General features: G+C 39.2%; 1 protein-coding gene across 2 annotated transcripts in view; it reads left to right on the forward strand.

Moving 5' to 3' along the window:
- The first annotated feature begins 399 nt into the window (after positions 1-399).
- The window catches only part of FNBP1L (formin binding protein 1 like), a 57,836-nt gene continuing 43,732 nt past the window's right edge, over positions 400-14,503 (forward strand). For both annotated transcript variants that reach the window (XM_082313726.1, XM_082313725.1), the window contains exon 1: positions 400-506. In XM_082313726.1, the coding sequence (XP_082169852.1) occupies positions 483-506 (24 nt within the window). In that variant the 5' untranslated portion in view covers positions 400-482. The remainder of the gene's footprint in view (positions 507-14,503) is intronic.

The raw sequence follows: 14,503 nt of genomic DNA on the forward strand, positions 1-14,503 counted from the left end.
GATACAAAGACCCGGGGCCTCGTTGCCGCCTCCCGCCAGGCGCCCCCTCCTCCTCCTCCTCCTCGTTAATGAGTAACGACGCCGGCGGCAACGGGAGGCGCCTCGCACCGTGACACCCCTCCGCCCCAACGCCGCTGGGGGCTTCGGGGTGCACGGGCGCCGCGGGAGGGAGGCCGGGCGCCCACCTCCCTCCCGCGGCGGCGGCGGCGGCGGCGGCCTCACCCCGTCCCGTCCCCCCGCCGCCTCAGCCGGCCCCGCCCCTCTCCCAGTTTCCTCCGCGGCTCCCCCCCTCCCCGCGCCAGGCGGAGCTGGATCTGGGAGCGACGTCGTTCCTTGCCGCCGCCGCCTCTCGCCTCTCCCCAGTGACCGAGGCCACCGGCGGGACTTCCCCCCCCCCCCCCTCCCGCCCTTCTCCGGCCGCCGCCCGACTCCTGATCCCCGCCGTCGCCTCTGCTGGAGCCGGCGCTGCCCCCGGAGCAGCCATGAGCTGGGGCACGGAGCTGTGGGTGAGTCCCGGCTCGCCTCTCATTGTGTCTGGGATTCGCCGCCTTCCCTTGTCTGCTGAGGCGGCTTCCCCGGGGGGGAGGTGCGGAGCGGCCGGAGCTCAGCCGGCCGCCGAGGCGCTTTGTTCGGTGCTGGGACGGCGGTGCCCCGGGCAGGGGGGACTTCGGGGGGGGACGAGGAGGCGCTGGAAGCGGCGGAGGGAGGCGGCGTGAGGGCTGGGGAAGGGGGGCTGGGGCGGTGCTCGGGGGTCGGGGAGCGCCTCGGCCGGGGTGTGGGTGCGCGCGCGCGCCGCCTGGCGCGGCCATGGCGCTCACCGCGGCGCCTCGCCCTCCGCCGTTCGCCCGGTAACGGTCGCAGCAGGTCGGGCTTCTTTGTGTGCGCCCCCCGCCTTCCTCCGAGGCGAAGGGAGGGGAGGGCTCTCGGTGCGAGGCGGCTGGGGCCGGCGGCGGGCTTTGGGGGGGGCGTGGGGCGGGGTCCCGGCTCGGCTCGGCTCGGGCTCGGGCAGCGGCCGCGGCCCGCACCGGGCACCCCGTGGGCGGCGGTGCCGGGCGGTCGCAGGGCTGCTCCTCTCCCGAAAGCCACCGGACTGCTCTGACGAGTAAAGCGTTTTGAGCTGTCGCCCCTAATTGGAAGCAGCTATTATACAGCTTTGTCTCTGAAAGTACCCCAGAACATTGGCTAATACTGTATTGTGTTTTATTTTTTAAATACAAAGAATTGGCAGCAGGGAGACAGGCAGCGTCTGTGCGCCTGTGTCTGCGTTGCATTAGGTCTTGTCTTAAACCTCCACCCCTCCTCCGAAGGTTTTTTTGGCTGTGCCGAGGGCGGCAAAGCAGGGGCTTCTCCCGGGGGAGTCTGCCGGAGTGAAGCACGGCGATGTCTGCTCGCAGGCAGTTGTGGGATGTTTTATTTTCTCTCTCAGATTCCGACTGTTGCGGCTGGAGCTGGAGCTGACGCTGATCGTGGGAAAGCTTAAGCAAAAAAAAACTGTAGTACCAAGGAGGGTTTAACGGCGCCGTTTTAAATGCTGCCTGCCCTTCGTTTATTTGCTCTTAAAGACCAAAGACTGTGAAGCACAGACACTTGTGCTCAGAAAAAAATTTACACAACCCTAAACATTGCAACTTGAAGTCTATTCAGGAACTCTTAACTGGGACCTAGGATTATAATTTTTTTCCTCTCCTTTTTTTTTTTTTAATTTGAAGTTGAATTAAATTCCTTTATCAGTAGTTTCTAGTACAGGGCTATTAGTCTCTAGAGGAGCAAAGATCTGCTCAGCACCGAGGCAACTAGTTGCCCGAGTAAGTTGGGGAATCAAAGGCAGGTTGTGGCATTGCAGCTGGAGCCTGTGGGTGGGGTGGAGGAGCTGGGCCAGTGAAGCTCCTGAAGCCACCTGAATTAAGTTGCGTCTGGCTATGCAAAATGAAGATGTAATAGCATTGCATCAAGTGTATGACGTGGAGAAGCCTGATTTAATGATATTTAGGGGTTACTTTAGTGTTTTATACAGTACCTTGTACTTAATTAGGATTTATAGGCATGATGAGAATTCAGATAAAATACACTTATGAAGTACTGACAGCACTGCTGTAACAAAACAGAAATATAAAACTGTTGTAATATTAACAATAAGGAGTAAGTAAAAGCCGTGATTTATGTCGGCAGCACAAGCGTGTCTTTGTAGCTCATGCTTGTATATACTTCAGATGAGAGGTTGTAGGTCAGTGTTTTGGAAGAGTGGGGGGTTTGCATTTTAGGAGAGCACAGAATTTTCTTCTGTAAGTGCTTAAGTATGTCTCACTTTAGAAAGCAGAGTTTTGGCTTACTCTGTTAATTTTGGCAGCCTCTTAATTTTATTTTCTTTGTGCAGCTTGTAAATGACAGTTCAGGTTTTGTCGTCTATCTTGTATTCGGTTTTGTAAGAAAGTGTTCTTCTTCCTTATGTGCTTAAGAAATGTATACAAAAAGGTGGATTTTGACCTCAGACTTCCTTTTAATGACAGGTACTTCATTCACAGTGTCGTGAAACTAGCTGAATTTTATCTAGACCTACTATATGTTATTTCCTAAGTCACTACTTCTTATGTGTTGGTTTGAAGAAATAATGCCAGAATTTTAAAAATTTTTAAAGTTTTACTGCAACATTTTTATTTCAGCAAAATGTAATACACTTTTTGCTTCATATCAGGGGATACCTGCAACTGTATGCTAATCAGGTAACTATGCATAAAATGGTCTGTTTGTAACTATATAACTAGACTCTGACAAGACAAGGTTCTTTTTTACATTAAAGTGTGCCTTCTAAGTGGGTTATTTTTTTCTGCTGAATCTGATCATACTTTTTAAAAAATATCTATTAGGGATATGAAGCAAACTTCTCTTAGTTTAGGAAGAATATTCAGTGCTTCTCTTACTGATGGGGAGGAACATTGAACATTTAATTGTTTTAACAACTTGGGCAAATAACAATATTTTTTTTAAATCTGGCACAAAATTAAGTTCATTAAAAATTAGCTTAAATCTGGGTTAAAAACACAAGGAAAAACAGTATTTGTGGAGTTTCAAAGACAGGGCTCTGCACAAGGAGTAAATAAACTATTAGATGTGTTTGTGTTCTACTGTAGCTTTTCCTTCATTGTTCTGGGTTGCAGGCATCCGTGCAGCTTCAGAAGGCAGCCCAAGCCACGCTGGGTTTGCTAATGGCAGCAGGGCACTCACAGCGGTAAGAGTCTCCAGCTGCAGAGAGCTGTTCTGCACAGGTTTTCTGGAGACCTCGTTGAGCCTAAAGCTCTCCCTCATTAGTGCTTGCACCTGTGGTCATAAAGTGGAATTTTTCAGGATTAAGACTGATATCTAGATGATAGTTTTTCAGAACATTTGCAAATATATATGTAGGCTTTGCTGATTCACTGAGGCAAATGTGATGATTTTCTATCAGGTGTTTTAATATCTCCTTAACCCTGCCTTCTCAAATTGTATCTCTTCATGCTGGTTATTGGTATTTTATGTTGATTTGCAGGTCTGATTTTTTTTTTTTCTTTTTTCTGGAGTCTTTATGCTCTTTCTGATAAAATAAAAAGTGTGCGTGGATGAATTTAGAGACCAGTAAGGAGCGGTAAGAAAAATTAGGGAATTAGGAAAGCAACTTATATCGGCTATTTATAGGGTACGTATTTAATACGGCTGTTCTGGTATTGAAACGATGCATGCGCTACTCTTATTTCTTAAATGGTTATATCAGGGATATGACAAGGGAAAGATTTTATTTGATGGGCCAGTATTTTCTAATTCTTTAAATTCTGTAGCTGCTATTCCTGTTCGTGGATTATCGGGCTTTTTGTTTTTCAAGCAACCATTTTTATAAGTACACCACCATTCTCTGAAGTGGGTGTGCATTGGCTAAAACATGTATGTCTTGAGTAAGCTGAAGTAGTCACTTTGTGCTTTTCAGCATGTCTTGGCTAAACAGCATGCTCCCTGTTGCGTTACTGCTTCCGATTATGAATGTATTTTCTGTGATAGCATTGTATGAAATAATGTGAATTAATAATAGTAAAATGTTGATTCATTTAAGCCATCCTGTCATTAGAACTGTTTCATTCTACAACGTTTTCTACGCTGTGTGAAATGTGTTCCCCTTTTATGCCTTTTTTTTAGCACAACAAAAAATTTTGATCAATTTTGAAAGTATTATTCCACAAATAGTTTTATTCTCATTAGTGCATTTATCTTTGTGGTCACTCTGCAGCATATTCCTTATGGTATGTCCACATAAAACCTGAGACACTTCAGTGAACTGCCTTGCATGATAATATTCTCTTAATAGTTAGAACTGGAAAGTCTAGTCTTCTGTAATGCAGTTGAAATTATATTTTCTGAGAATTTGACTGTTGTGTGCTAAATTTTCCTGTCTGTAATATTAACTTTTTCCTAGGTAATATTTGTAAAGCAGTAATTGTCTGATGAAAGGGGGCACATAATCGCAAAGTAGCATTGCTGCACTTCATTAGTAATAGAAAATTGCTGCTGTTTATTTAGATACACTTTTCAGAGTTTTAACTTTTTTTAACATGCTTTTTTCAAATGCAGCATGCTTATGTTCACCTCATGAGCAGTAAGAGGATTTACACACTGAAGTCCTGGTCAGACTTGCATACTTTGCTTAATAAAGTGCCCTGTCTGACTTCTAACAGACTGTACTGCAATGCCCGAGGCAAGAATAGATGAATGGAACTAAAATAGTTTTTTTTAGTAACTTGAAATATTTGGAAATAAAAATGATGGATTCTGATGCATTAAGGAATCTACGCAGCATGAGCATCTGTTCAGCGTGTATGTTTCTGCACATCTGGAGTTCTTTTTGTGATGGGCGTAAAGCCTACAAATAACGTTAACATAGAATATTTAACAAAATGTATCTGGTTATTGTTGTCTTAGGTTTTTGTTCAGTGAAATTGAATATGTAGTGCCTTTGCTTTGATGCTAAAGGCTCACTGAGCTTTGGAGACAGGAGGATGGTTGATAATGAAGTTCTTGGCTTAATGAGTGGAGGCAAGTGAAACTCTCTGTGATTGGCACTCTGAAGTGGCTTCCTTGGAAATTAATTAAAGAGTTTGTGCTGTCTCTTTAAAAAAATCAGGAAGGATGTTTTTCAACTTTTGATGCACATTCTGTCTTTCGAACCTCTGTGAACCCCTTAATAGCAGTTGGCAGAAAAAGAGTTTGAATACCATGTCAGAACGTTTTCAGTCTGTAAAACCAGTCTAGCCATCTGTTTCTCAGCTCTTGATAAATATTTAAAGCAGAAGTTTTGCTGAGGGCTTTTGTGCTAAGATTTTATGATTAAAAAAAAAAAAAGCTATAGAAGATTTAATGATACTATTGTTGTGAGCTCCTTGGGGCCAGAAGCACACCATCTTTTATAATTAAGAAACCACTGGCACTGTAGAATATTATTTTAGAAATAAGTTATGTTTGACCAAAGAAAGATCAAAGTATATTTGATGATGTGCTCTTTTTAATCTTTCCTTAAACAAAATTCATTTTGTGCCTAAACCCAAGTTTTATTCACAAAAATATTAAATAATCTTCAGTTGCATCAGTAGTTTTTCAAAAGCTGTTAAAAATTTTCTTATGCTTTCGTTGTCTGTTTCAGACATTGTTTCCTTCTTGTTTTAAAATCATATATTCTCTTTTTGTAGAAGATGATAAATTGTGTGGTGATGTTGTCTAATCTTAAAAGTTGGTGAGTTTAGCTATATGGAAAACATCCACAGAATGTAAATATGAAAAGGTTGACTTCAAAAAGTAGCTAAGTATTATGTAGCATATTTCTGATGTAATAATTTCTTGTATTTTTGTTCACTAGGTTAGAAGATTTGATAATTTTTTTTAGCTAAATAAAAGCTTTTTTTCCCAAGCAGTTTGAAACTAAGAAACCTTTCTCTATAGTTAATATGACTGTGTGGTTATGTAGTCACTAGCATTGTTAATGCTAGTCAATTGTTTTTTTAAACAGTTAAAAAAGCATTGAAAGTAATTCTAAATATCAAACCATATCTCATGCGGAAATTCTTCTGTGCTTTTGCATCTTAATCTTTCGTAAACTTCTTTTCCAGTGTGCTAATGTATACTGTGTTAGAGGCAATATTCTGTTTAATATGTAGATGTTTGTGAGATGAAACCTGGATGTTTTTTCCCAGATTTCTTCTTCAACTTAACATAAAGATTGCGAGTAGTACTGTGTACAGATTCCCTTTTCATTCAGTGTTCTTGCTGTTGTGGTCTGCAAATGTGTGCAAGGAATGTGTCTTGTGGCTAAAGTATGAAATTACAGAGTTTTCCAGATGCATGGGATGGCCATACATTTCCTCTGTCATGGGTAAGACACTGGGTAAAATGCTTAACCTCTGTGAGATTAGTCTTTCGCAGAGAGTATTGTGCAGCTTATCTCACTCTCCTGAAGACTTCGAAGATTTCCAAATAGAAAGTTATGTAAGGATCAAATACTTGATTATTGAATGTGTAGTTACTTCAGGCTCCAGAATGAAAACAATTGTATTGAGTTTTAGTTAGAAATAATGTTTGTCCGTATTTTTCCAGCAATTGTCTGGTTCATAAACATCTGACCTTTTTACTGGTTTTTCCAGGAAGGGGTGAGTCATTGTCTTGAGACTTTTATCAGTTTGGTTTTGATGTTGAACATAATTTAATTTAAGAATGCATATGTGTTTGTGCCCTTGAGTGTCTGTTTAGAAAGTATTTTTTCAGTTTTGAAAACTGTTTATCACCTGATATGTATTAAAATGGCATCTGTTTTTATTTATGTCCCCACTTGTGTATGTACTTGGAAATGTATATGCTCTTCAAGGAAGTTGCAAACATGCATGGGACTTTACTAATCTGGAAATTCTGTACACTGGAAGAATATTTCTGTCTTTTTAAAAATGTATGTAGTATCCTTATTCATAATACAAAATCTGAGAGTTGCCTGTATCAAGATTCTAAATGCTACAGCTGGCAGTTTGATTTCCTGAGTGAGAATAGGAGGAGGTTGGTTGAGATTGCAAGATCTTTTATCTCAACCAAGCAGAGGATTTCTTTAAAGAGTGTGTCTGTCAAAACAATGATCCTTTGGAACGGCAAATCCATCAGAACTTGGGATGGAGAAAAGCATGAGCAGAGAAAAGTCTGTTGTCAACGTGTTCAGGTTTCTGGTTTTGGTGAGGGGTGTCCCAGTAGGTACTATAGACATACTGAAAAAAGTCTAAAAGTGTTTAAAAGGTCATTTGTGTGTTTAAATTAGTTCTTACACTGGATTGATCTGGGTGAGACCCTCTGTTATTAATACAGTAGTTGAATACTTCAGTCCTTACATTTGCAGAACAGTTTTTTAGCGTGCTTGGTAAAGCCAGTAATTGAGTAATGCAGGTTTTGGGTGGGTTATTTTTTGGGGTTGGTTGGTTTGTTTGTTTTTTTTTATGGAGGGGAACAACTTTAACACATTTCAGATTAAATTTTCATAGTTCATAGCACACATGTGCATACTTTTTCAGCAGCTTGAATTCTTTTTGGTAGAAAAATAATTCCCCAAAGTCCAGATATGTTCAGCTTTTTCCTTGTGTTGGTGAACAAATTGTTCAGTGAAAGCTGAAATTCCAATCAGCTTGTTTCATTTTGCCCCTAGTGAGTTTACGTACCCCAGTCCCAGTGCTCTCTTGGCAGAAAGTTGAGAGGTCCGTCTTCAGATGCATGTCAGTGCTTCAGCTGGATGGGAGGAGAAGGAAGAAAAAAGTATTAGGCTAATGAAAACCTTCTGGTTGTCATTAAAATGCTGACCCTCTACACTGACTTTGTTTGTAGAATTATCTGCAATGAATTTATTAGTCTGGGTTGCTGGTTTTTCTCCACTATAAGTTCTATTCTAAGAGGAGAGGGCAACAGTATTGTACTTCCTGCTAGGTGACAAGAACAAGAAAGGGCTTAGTTTCAGGTGTACTTATATTTCTGTTAATTTCAATAGTATCGAAATTTTGAAATAGTTACATGTGAGATTCATTAATACCTTTTCCTTGATTTTTTCTTTAGTCAGAACTCTGCTTCTGCTTTGTCATTTACAACAAAAAGGGTGTTAGAGTGCTAAAACTGCTTTTTGGCACTGTGGTTTGTACACAGTTTTGTTACTTTTTACATCTTTCAAGGGAAAAGTGCAGTCTTCCAGTGAGCTAAAAAGCTAAAATTGCAAGACCTGGATTTTTCTTGGGCTTTACTGTGGAACTCTTGTGTGGTCTTGGGCAAGTAAACTTATTTTTTCTCTCAGTTAGTTGGGTTGTAAAATTGGACTAAAATTTGGATCCTTTTTAATCAAATCAATATTGTAACAATACCTGCATTTGTAGAATACTTCAGCATTCTTTAATGTGTAAGTGCAAACCATTATAGTGTTTTAAAATGTTAGAAGCAAAACACAAAAAGCAGCAAATTCTAATAACTTGTCCTGATTCTCTTTGACCAGACTGTGTACTTGAAGTAAACATTTAAGTGTCTTCACTTGAATGGGTAAAATCTGCTGTGTAATAACAAGAAACTTCATCGCTTTATCATAGTATCTATTAGTGTAATGCTTATGTTTAGCAAGTGTTTGTTTAGGAGGCAGGTACCGTTCAAATCACTTCTCATCGGCTGGTACACAAGAAATAGTACAACATGCTTTTCTGTAGTTTCATATTAAGTAAACAATATTTTTTCAGCATTGTGCAATGAAATGACATTCACTTGATTTGAGTTTGGAGTGTTATTCAATTACTGAAGAACTTCTGAAATATGACAGCAATTGCACTGGACAGCCGAGGGGCAGTCTTACTTTCGGAACTTGGGGGAACCAGATGTGAGTGAAGGTGATGAAGATGGGTGTGCCTTTTGGATCTTTTTCTGCTTTGTAAGTCCTTTGGAAAGACAGCACTTGATTGCTGGATTCTTTCTCATGCATGATGGGTGACCAGCTCAAGTGGATGTGAAAACCTCACTTTGTAAATTGTAGTTGTAGTTGGCAGAGTAATTGAGGGGGTTATCTTTGAATGTGAGGTATGCTTCTTGTACACTTTGTTTTTCCCCTAGATGCTTAATTTCTTTCAAAGAACGTAAATAATGTTTTACTTTTCTAATAATGTTTTCAAATAATCATTTGCTCCAGGTGGCATAGGGTTTTCTTGTGACCATGAGTAGGAAAATAATTGATACGTGTGAACCCAAGACAATATCTGCTACAATATAGTTGGCTTTCTCTGCAGTAGAGGAATATTCTGGTAGAGGAAATTGTAATGTTTCTAATAGCCAACACTTCCCCCCCCCCCGCCCCCAAATGGGTGGATAAATTGTTCCTGTTTTAGCTATCTGTTATGGCATCTAATTTTCCTGCAGTTTTTTTCCCCTATTTATATGAAGTCAGTCACAATTAGAGGAATATTTAGGGTACTTGACATCTGTAATCAATAGTTGGAGTGTATTTTATGTTTGTGTATATTTAGTGCCTAGAACCATTAGTCACATAATGGGCTTGTGTTGTGCTGCATTCTACACAAACACAGAGTATAGAGACCATCCCCAATTCAGTTAACTTTCAGTTCTGGCAGAAGAAAACCAAATGTTCAGCATGATGGGCAGCGATCTCAACTGCAACATCTTAACTGTTTCTTTTGGTATGCCTTGCAAGCGAAGGGCAGCAATGGGGTGGACCTTTGTCATGTTTGCAGGGGATTAGCACGTAAGCAACTTAAGAGAATGCAGGAAATACTTGTTGAAATGTACAAGGGAGTGCTGGAGTCTCATGAAGAGCAAACAGTAATCCTTTGGTATAATGAGGTAATAGAGCTGGAATCAGCCAGTAATATCCTTGAAAGTGAGGTTAGAGGCTAATGTTTGACACGACAGAGAAGGATGCAAAGAAACAGGGCGAGATGACGCTCAAGAAACGTATGTGGGTGAGAGGATAATCTCTCAATAGCAGAGAAAAGGATGTTGCTGTAATTGAGAAATGAGATGGATAAAGAATGGATAAGGATTGCAGCTATTGCAATGGTTAGAAGCAGCCTGATTTTCAAAAAAAAATATATAGAAGTTGTTAACAAGTCTTAGGATAGAATATAGATTTGAGATTCAGGAGAGAAGTCAAATGCTCAGGTGAAAGAAAAGGTTAAGACCCTAGTTTATAAAAGGTACAAAGCAATAAAGTGCAGTAGCTGATAAGAGATGATACACATTATCTGGATTTTAATGAAACATGTTTTATCTTAGTTGTTCTCTGAAAATAAGTTCAAATTTGTGATTAGTAAATGGAAAACTCTATGAAGGTTTATTAATGAGAACTGATGGTAAAACAGTTTTGTTCTGAAAAGTCAAGTATGGGTTCCCTCATCCCCTTTAGATCTACTTTTATTTAGATCCTAATAGTAAAGATACTTGTCTATATATTTAATTTTACCCATATTTGTTCATTTTAGGAACAAAGGCCTCACAGGATCAGTGAAACTCATTAATGTGCTTGAGAGAAAGTATTGTATACTAGGAACTTTTCAGAGCGGATTTTTTTAAGAGAGGGGGTAATTGCAAAGCTGATTAAAATGTGCAGATACTCTAGTGATATTGCAGTACTAATGCATTCTTCAAGGTAATCTTAGAGGACAGTCTTCTATTTCTCCCCGTGCCTGGCCCCTCCAGTGTGTTTCTGTGGTAAAATGTGCAGTATATCCTGAGTTACCACTTTGCATCTAAGCTTCCTGACTCTACCTGTAGATTGTAGTTGCTGCACTGCATTATTTAAATCAGCAAGAATTACTGATGTTTTGTTATTTTCTTTAATTATTTAATGGGATCTCTTTTCAGGCTTATGAGCTTTGACTGCTCTAAACTGGGATTTAGTAGAACAAGGATATAGGTTGGTACTGGGATTTATGAATGGTGAAAATTTTACTGTCAAATGATTTAGAATTCATCTAATTAAAAGTTTTATTTTAATTATGTTTTTAATTATCTGGGGAATTTGCTAAACAGATGATGACATTTGAGATCTGTGCAATATGGTCAAGAAGATGTTACAAATTTATTTGGAGGAGGGGTAGAAAAGGATGAACTTGTGTTGAAAGGTTCTTCAGCATGTTGTAATAAAATTGGAAAAAACAGACTGGAATATCTGGTTAGGTCTTGTATCTAAGAAGACGGTATGTTTAAAAGAGGAAAAATGAGTTTCTTGAAACTAAATAGTAACTTATCAGGAAAATCCAAATGCCTGGGATTTTTCTACTTCATAAGTAACGCGAGGGGAATGTAGACTGTACAGTTCCATGAAACTTCAATAGAAATGTCACCATGTGAGGCAAGCCAAGCAATTTTGTGAAGTATCCTGACTCTTTGGCATGATACTCAAATATTTATTCCTGTAGCAAGAGGTATGGTGGTCTGATTAAGTCTTTAGGTTGATACTAAGGAAATAGGAGTTGTGGGTTATTTGTTTTGGTTTAGCTTGATTGCTTCTTTGTTTTGTAAAAGCTGCGAGGCCTTTTGTTTTCCTTGTCATGTTCTCATTCCTGCTGAAGTATTGCATTTATATAACCTAGGTTTTCTAATCTATCTCCCCGAGTTTGATACACCATTAATATTGAGCATTTTTTTCCTGACTGATCTCTGTCTAATAACAAGGGCAACTTCTTTCTATAATGGCTTTTTAAGAAACATTTTTATTTTGGTGCTGGTGCTAGGGAGTCTAATGATTATCTCCTTCCAGGGACAATGCTGCAGTTCCTTGGGCACTAGCCTAGCACTTGAGAGATACAAGTGTGATTCCCCAAGTTTCGGCTTTATCTTCAGCATTCCTGAGAGGGAGATAGGGAGGTAGGAGTGGTTGTGTGTAACTAAGAAGTTTTTACCAGAAGAAACATCCAGTCAGTGGATTGGAATTGAAGTCTTGTCAAACCAGGAATTGGTTCTATGTGTTAAAACCTTAGTAGGTGCAAAGAAAAACAATGACAGGCTGTGTACGCTAGCTGCTCTGTATGCTTGGATGGCTTAGCACCCGGTGACTTTCAATTACTTTCATTCTGAGGGGGTGTCGTTTAGTTTCATTGAAATTTCAATAGTTGAACTGAAGTAATTTTCTTAGAGTTTTAAAATAAAGTCTTAAAGATGAGGTGGCAGTGGTATTTATGCTTAGTGATTCTTAGATAAAACATGTTTCCATGTTCTGTCTGGTTTATACTGCAAGGCTGTAATTGTGGGCTATGTTACGAATACATCTTGACATAATTTCTATGAAATGCCTTGCAATTTTTGAGAAACTATGTAATCAGCTGAAGGTGATAGTACTGAATGGCCAGCATTCATGCTTTTTTCAATAATGAGATACGATGGCATATCAGTGCTTCAAACACAAGTTTCAATCTTGAGTTTTAACTCTGAAAGGAGAGCTGTTGTTTCATCTTAATACAGACCTTAGGTGGGAGTACTGCTATTAGTTTATCTATACCGGATGCTGGGAAACTGAGAACAGTGAATTTCTAACAAAGACCTTATATGTAAATGTTTCTTATGATCTTGATAGTCTATTTGTAGTACTTTGGACTTACTTAGCATTTCAAACTTTTATCGTGCAGACGTAATCAGACCGTAAGTTAAACCTGGAGCTTGTGGCTTTCATGACTGTTTTTCTTCCTTAGGTCATTGGAAAAGAGGCTTAATTTTTTGCTGACTTCTGTTCATTTGTGGGAAGAGGATCATGCTCCTCTATCTCCCAGTTAATCTGACAGCTATTTGGATGTTGCCTGTGATACTTCTAGGACTGGTACTGGTTACTCTGTTAGGAAGACAGCATAGTTTTTCATAATGTTGTTTCTTCCTATCCTTTCTTAGGTTGTTAATTCCTCTTACTCAATACAGTGTACCCTCAAACTTGTTAATAATTTCAGTGGATTTATAGGTGACTTTTCAGTAATTAATTTCACTGTATGTCTGTTGTAGAATACTTTCTCTTCAGTTCTGGTTATATATTTTGTTTGTTAAACATTGAGGAATGAGTGATCCATATTTTTAAACTTCGGTAAATTTTTGTCTTGTTATTGGTCATGATGATGAAGTACAAAGGAAAGAACACTTGCAGGCTTCATCTGTCCTAAAGCAATCAATGTAAAACAATGTTTCATATGTTGGAAAGGGGTTTTTGTTAAGTACAGAAATTGTCCAGTCAGCTGCATGTACATAGCAAAAATGCCTTACATCTCTCCATACTTGTAATTTCAGACGGTGAGTTTTAAAGCATTTTTTTCAAAAGCACTTTGCAAATTTTTCTTTTCTTTCCAGTTGATTTCAGTTATCTCAAAGTAGTACAGTGTGGAGTTTAATCTCATTGCATGATATCCCCCCCCCCCCGAGATGTTACTATATTTTATAGAGAGCTGATGAGGGCACTTGAAAAATCTAAATAAAAAATTGTGTATTCCTGTCATAAGTAAAGGGTTTGAGGCTTTGCTTGAAGTTAGATCCTTTATTTTTCAATATTCTCTGCCACTAAACAAGCTAATGCAATAGTCGGTTCATACCAGGAAATGGCACCCTAACATATTACGCAATTCTTCACCATGAGATTCTGTTTTTTGTTCTCCTGAAAACAATTTCTTTTAATCTTCATTTGCTGGAAGTTCCTGACAATTTACTTGCTCCATTTTTAGTTTGTTTAGACTATCTTCTTAAGTTATTTTTATTCATAATCTTTTATCTCTTTAGAGTTACAATTCTTTCAGTTGCTTCAACAGCATTAGTTTCTGTCTTCTGCTTAGTATTAACTTCTATTTTATGAGGAAAGTAGAAGAATAAAGAGTTAGCACGGCAAGTTAATAATGAAGAAGTACCAGTTATGTAAAGTTATGTTTGGGGTACAGTATGCTTTCTGATGTGTGCAGTTTTCTTCTGGGCTTTGTATAGGCTGTGATTTATTTTCTCTATTATATGGTATAAAACACCTGCAACATCTTAAAAAGGTGTTACCGAAGGCTTTCGTGTTAATATTTCAGCAGTCTTTTGTATCAGTATTGCCATATGAAAAATACTTTTCAGTAGCTGTTATTGCTTTAACTTTTTTGAGTGGAAACAATGGTAGATATGTTTTACATAGTGCTTAAATGTGCAGTTTATGAGTTTATCTTTTGGCTTTAAACCTTAAGGACAGTATATGAAAAGACATTTCCAGTAAAGCCGTATTTAATACTAGCTGACACAGAAGGTAGTACGGCTCATCCAATTACGTTCATCTGGCTGGAAACAGGTTACTGTTTCAACTGCAAGTAGTTTATTTGAATTACATTTGGGATGCTGTTACCCTACATTAATATTAGGAATCCTAAGTTAGATCTTGAGAAAAACACCTTTGTTCAGTATTTTCTCCATGATTTTATATGCCCAATTTCACCTCAGTATTTGTGTACTGGTTGTGCATTTATCGATGTTGTGGCCCAGT

This window comes from Platalea leucorodia (assembly GCF_965183815.1).
Source record: "Platalea leucorodia genome assembly, chromosome: 5".
NCBI lineage: Eukaryota > Metazoa > Chordata > Aves > Pelecaniformes > Threskiornithidae > Platalea > Platalea leucorodia.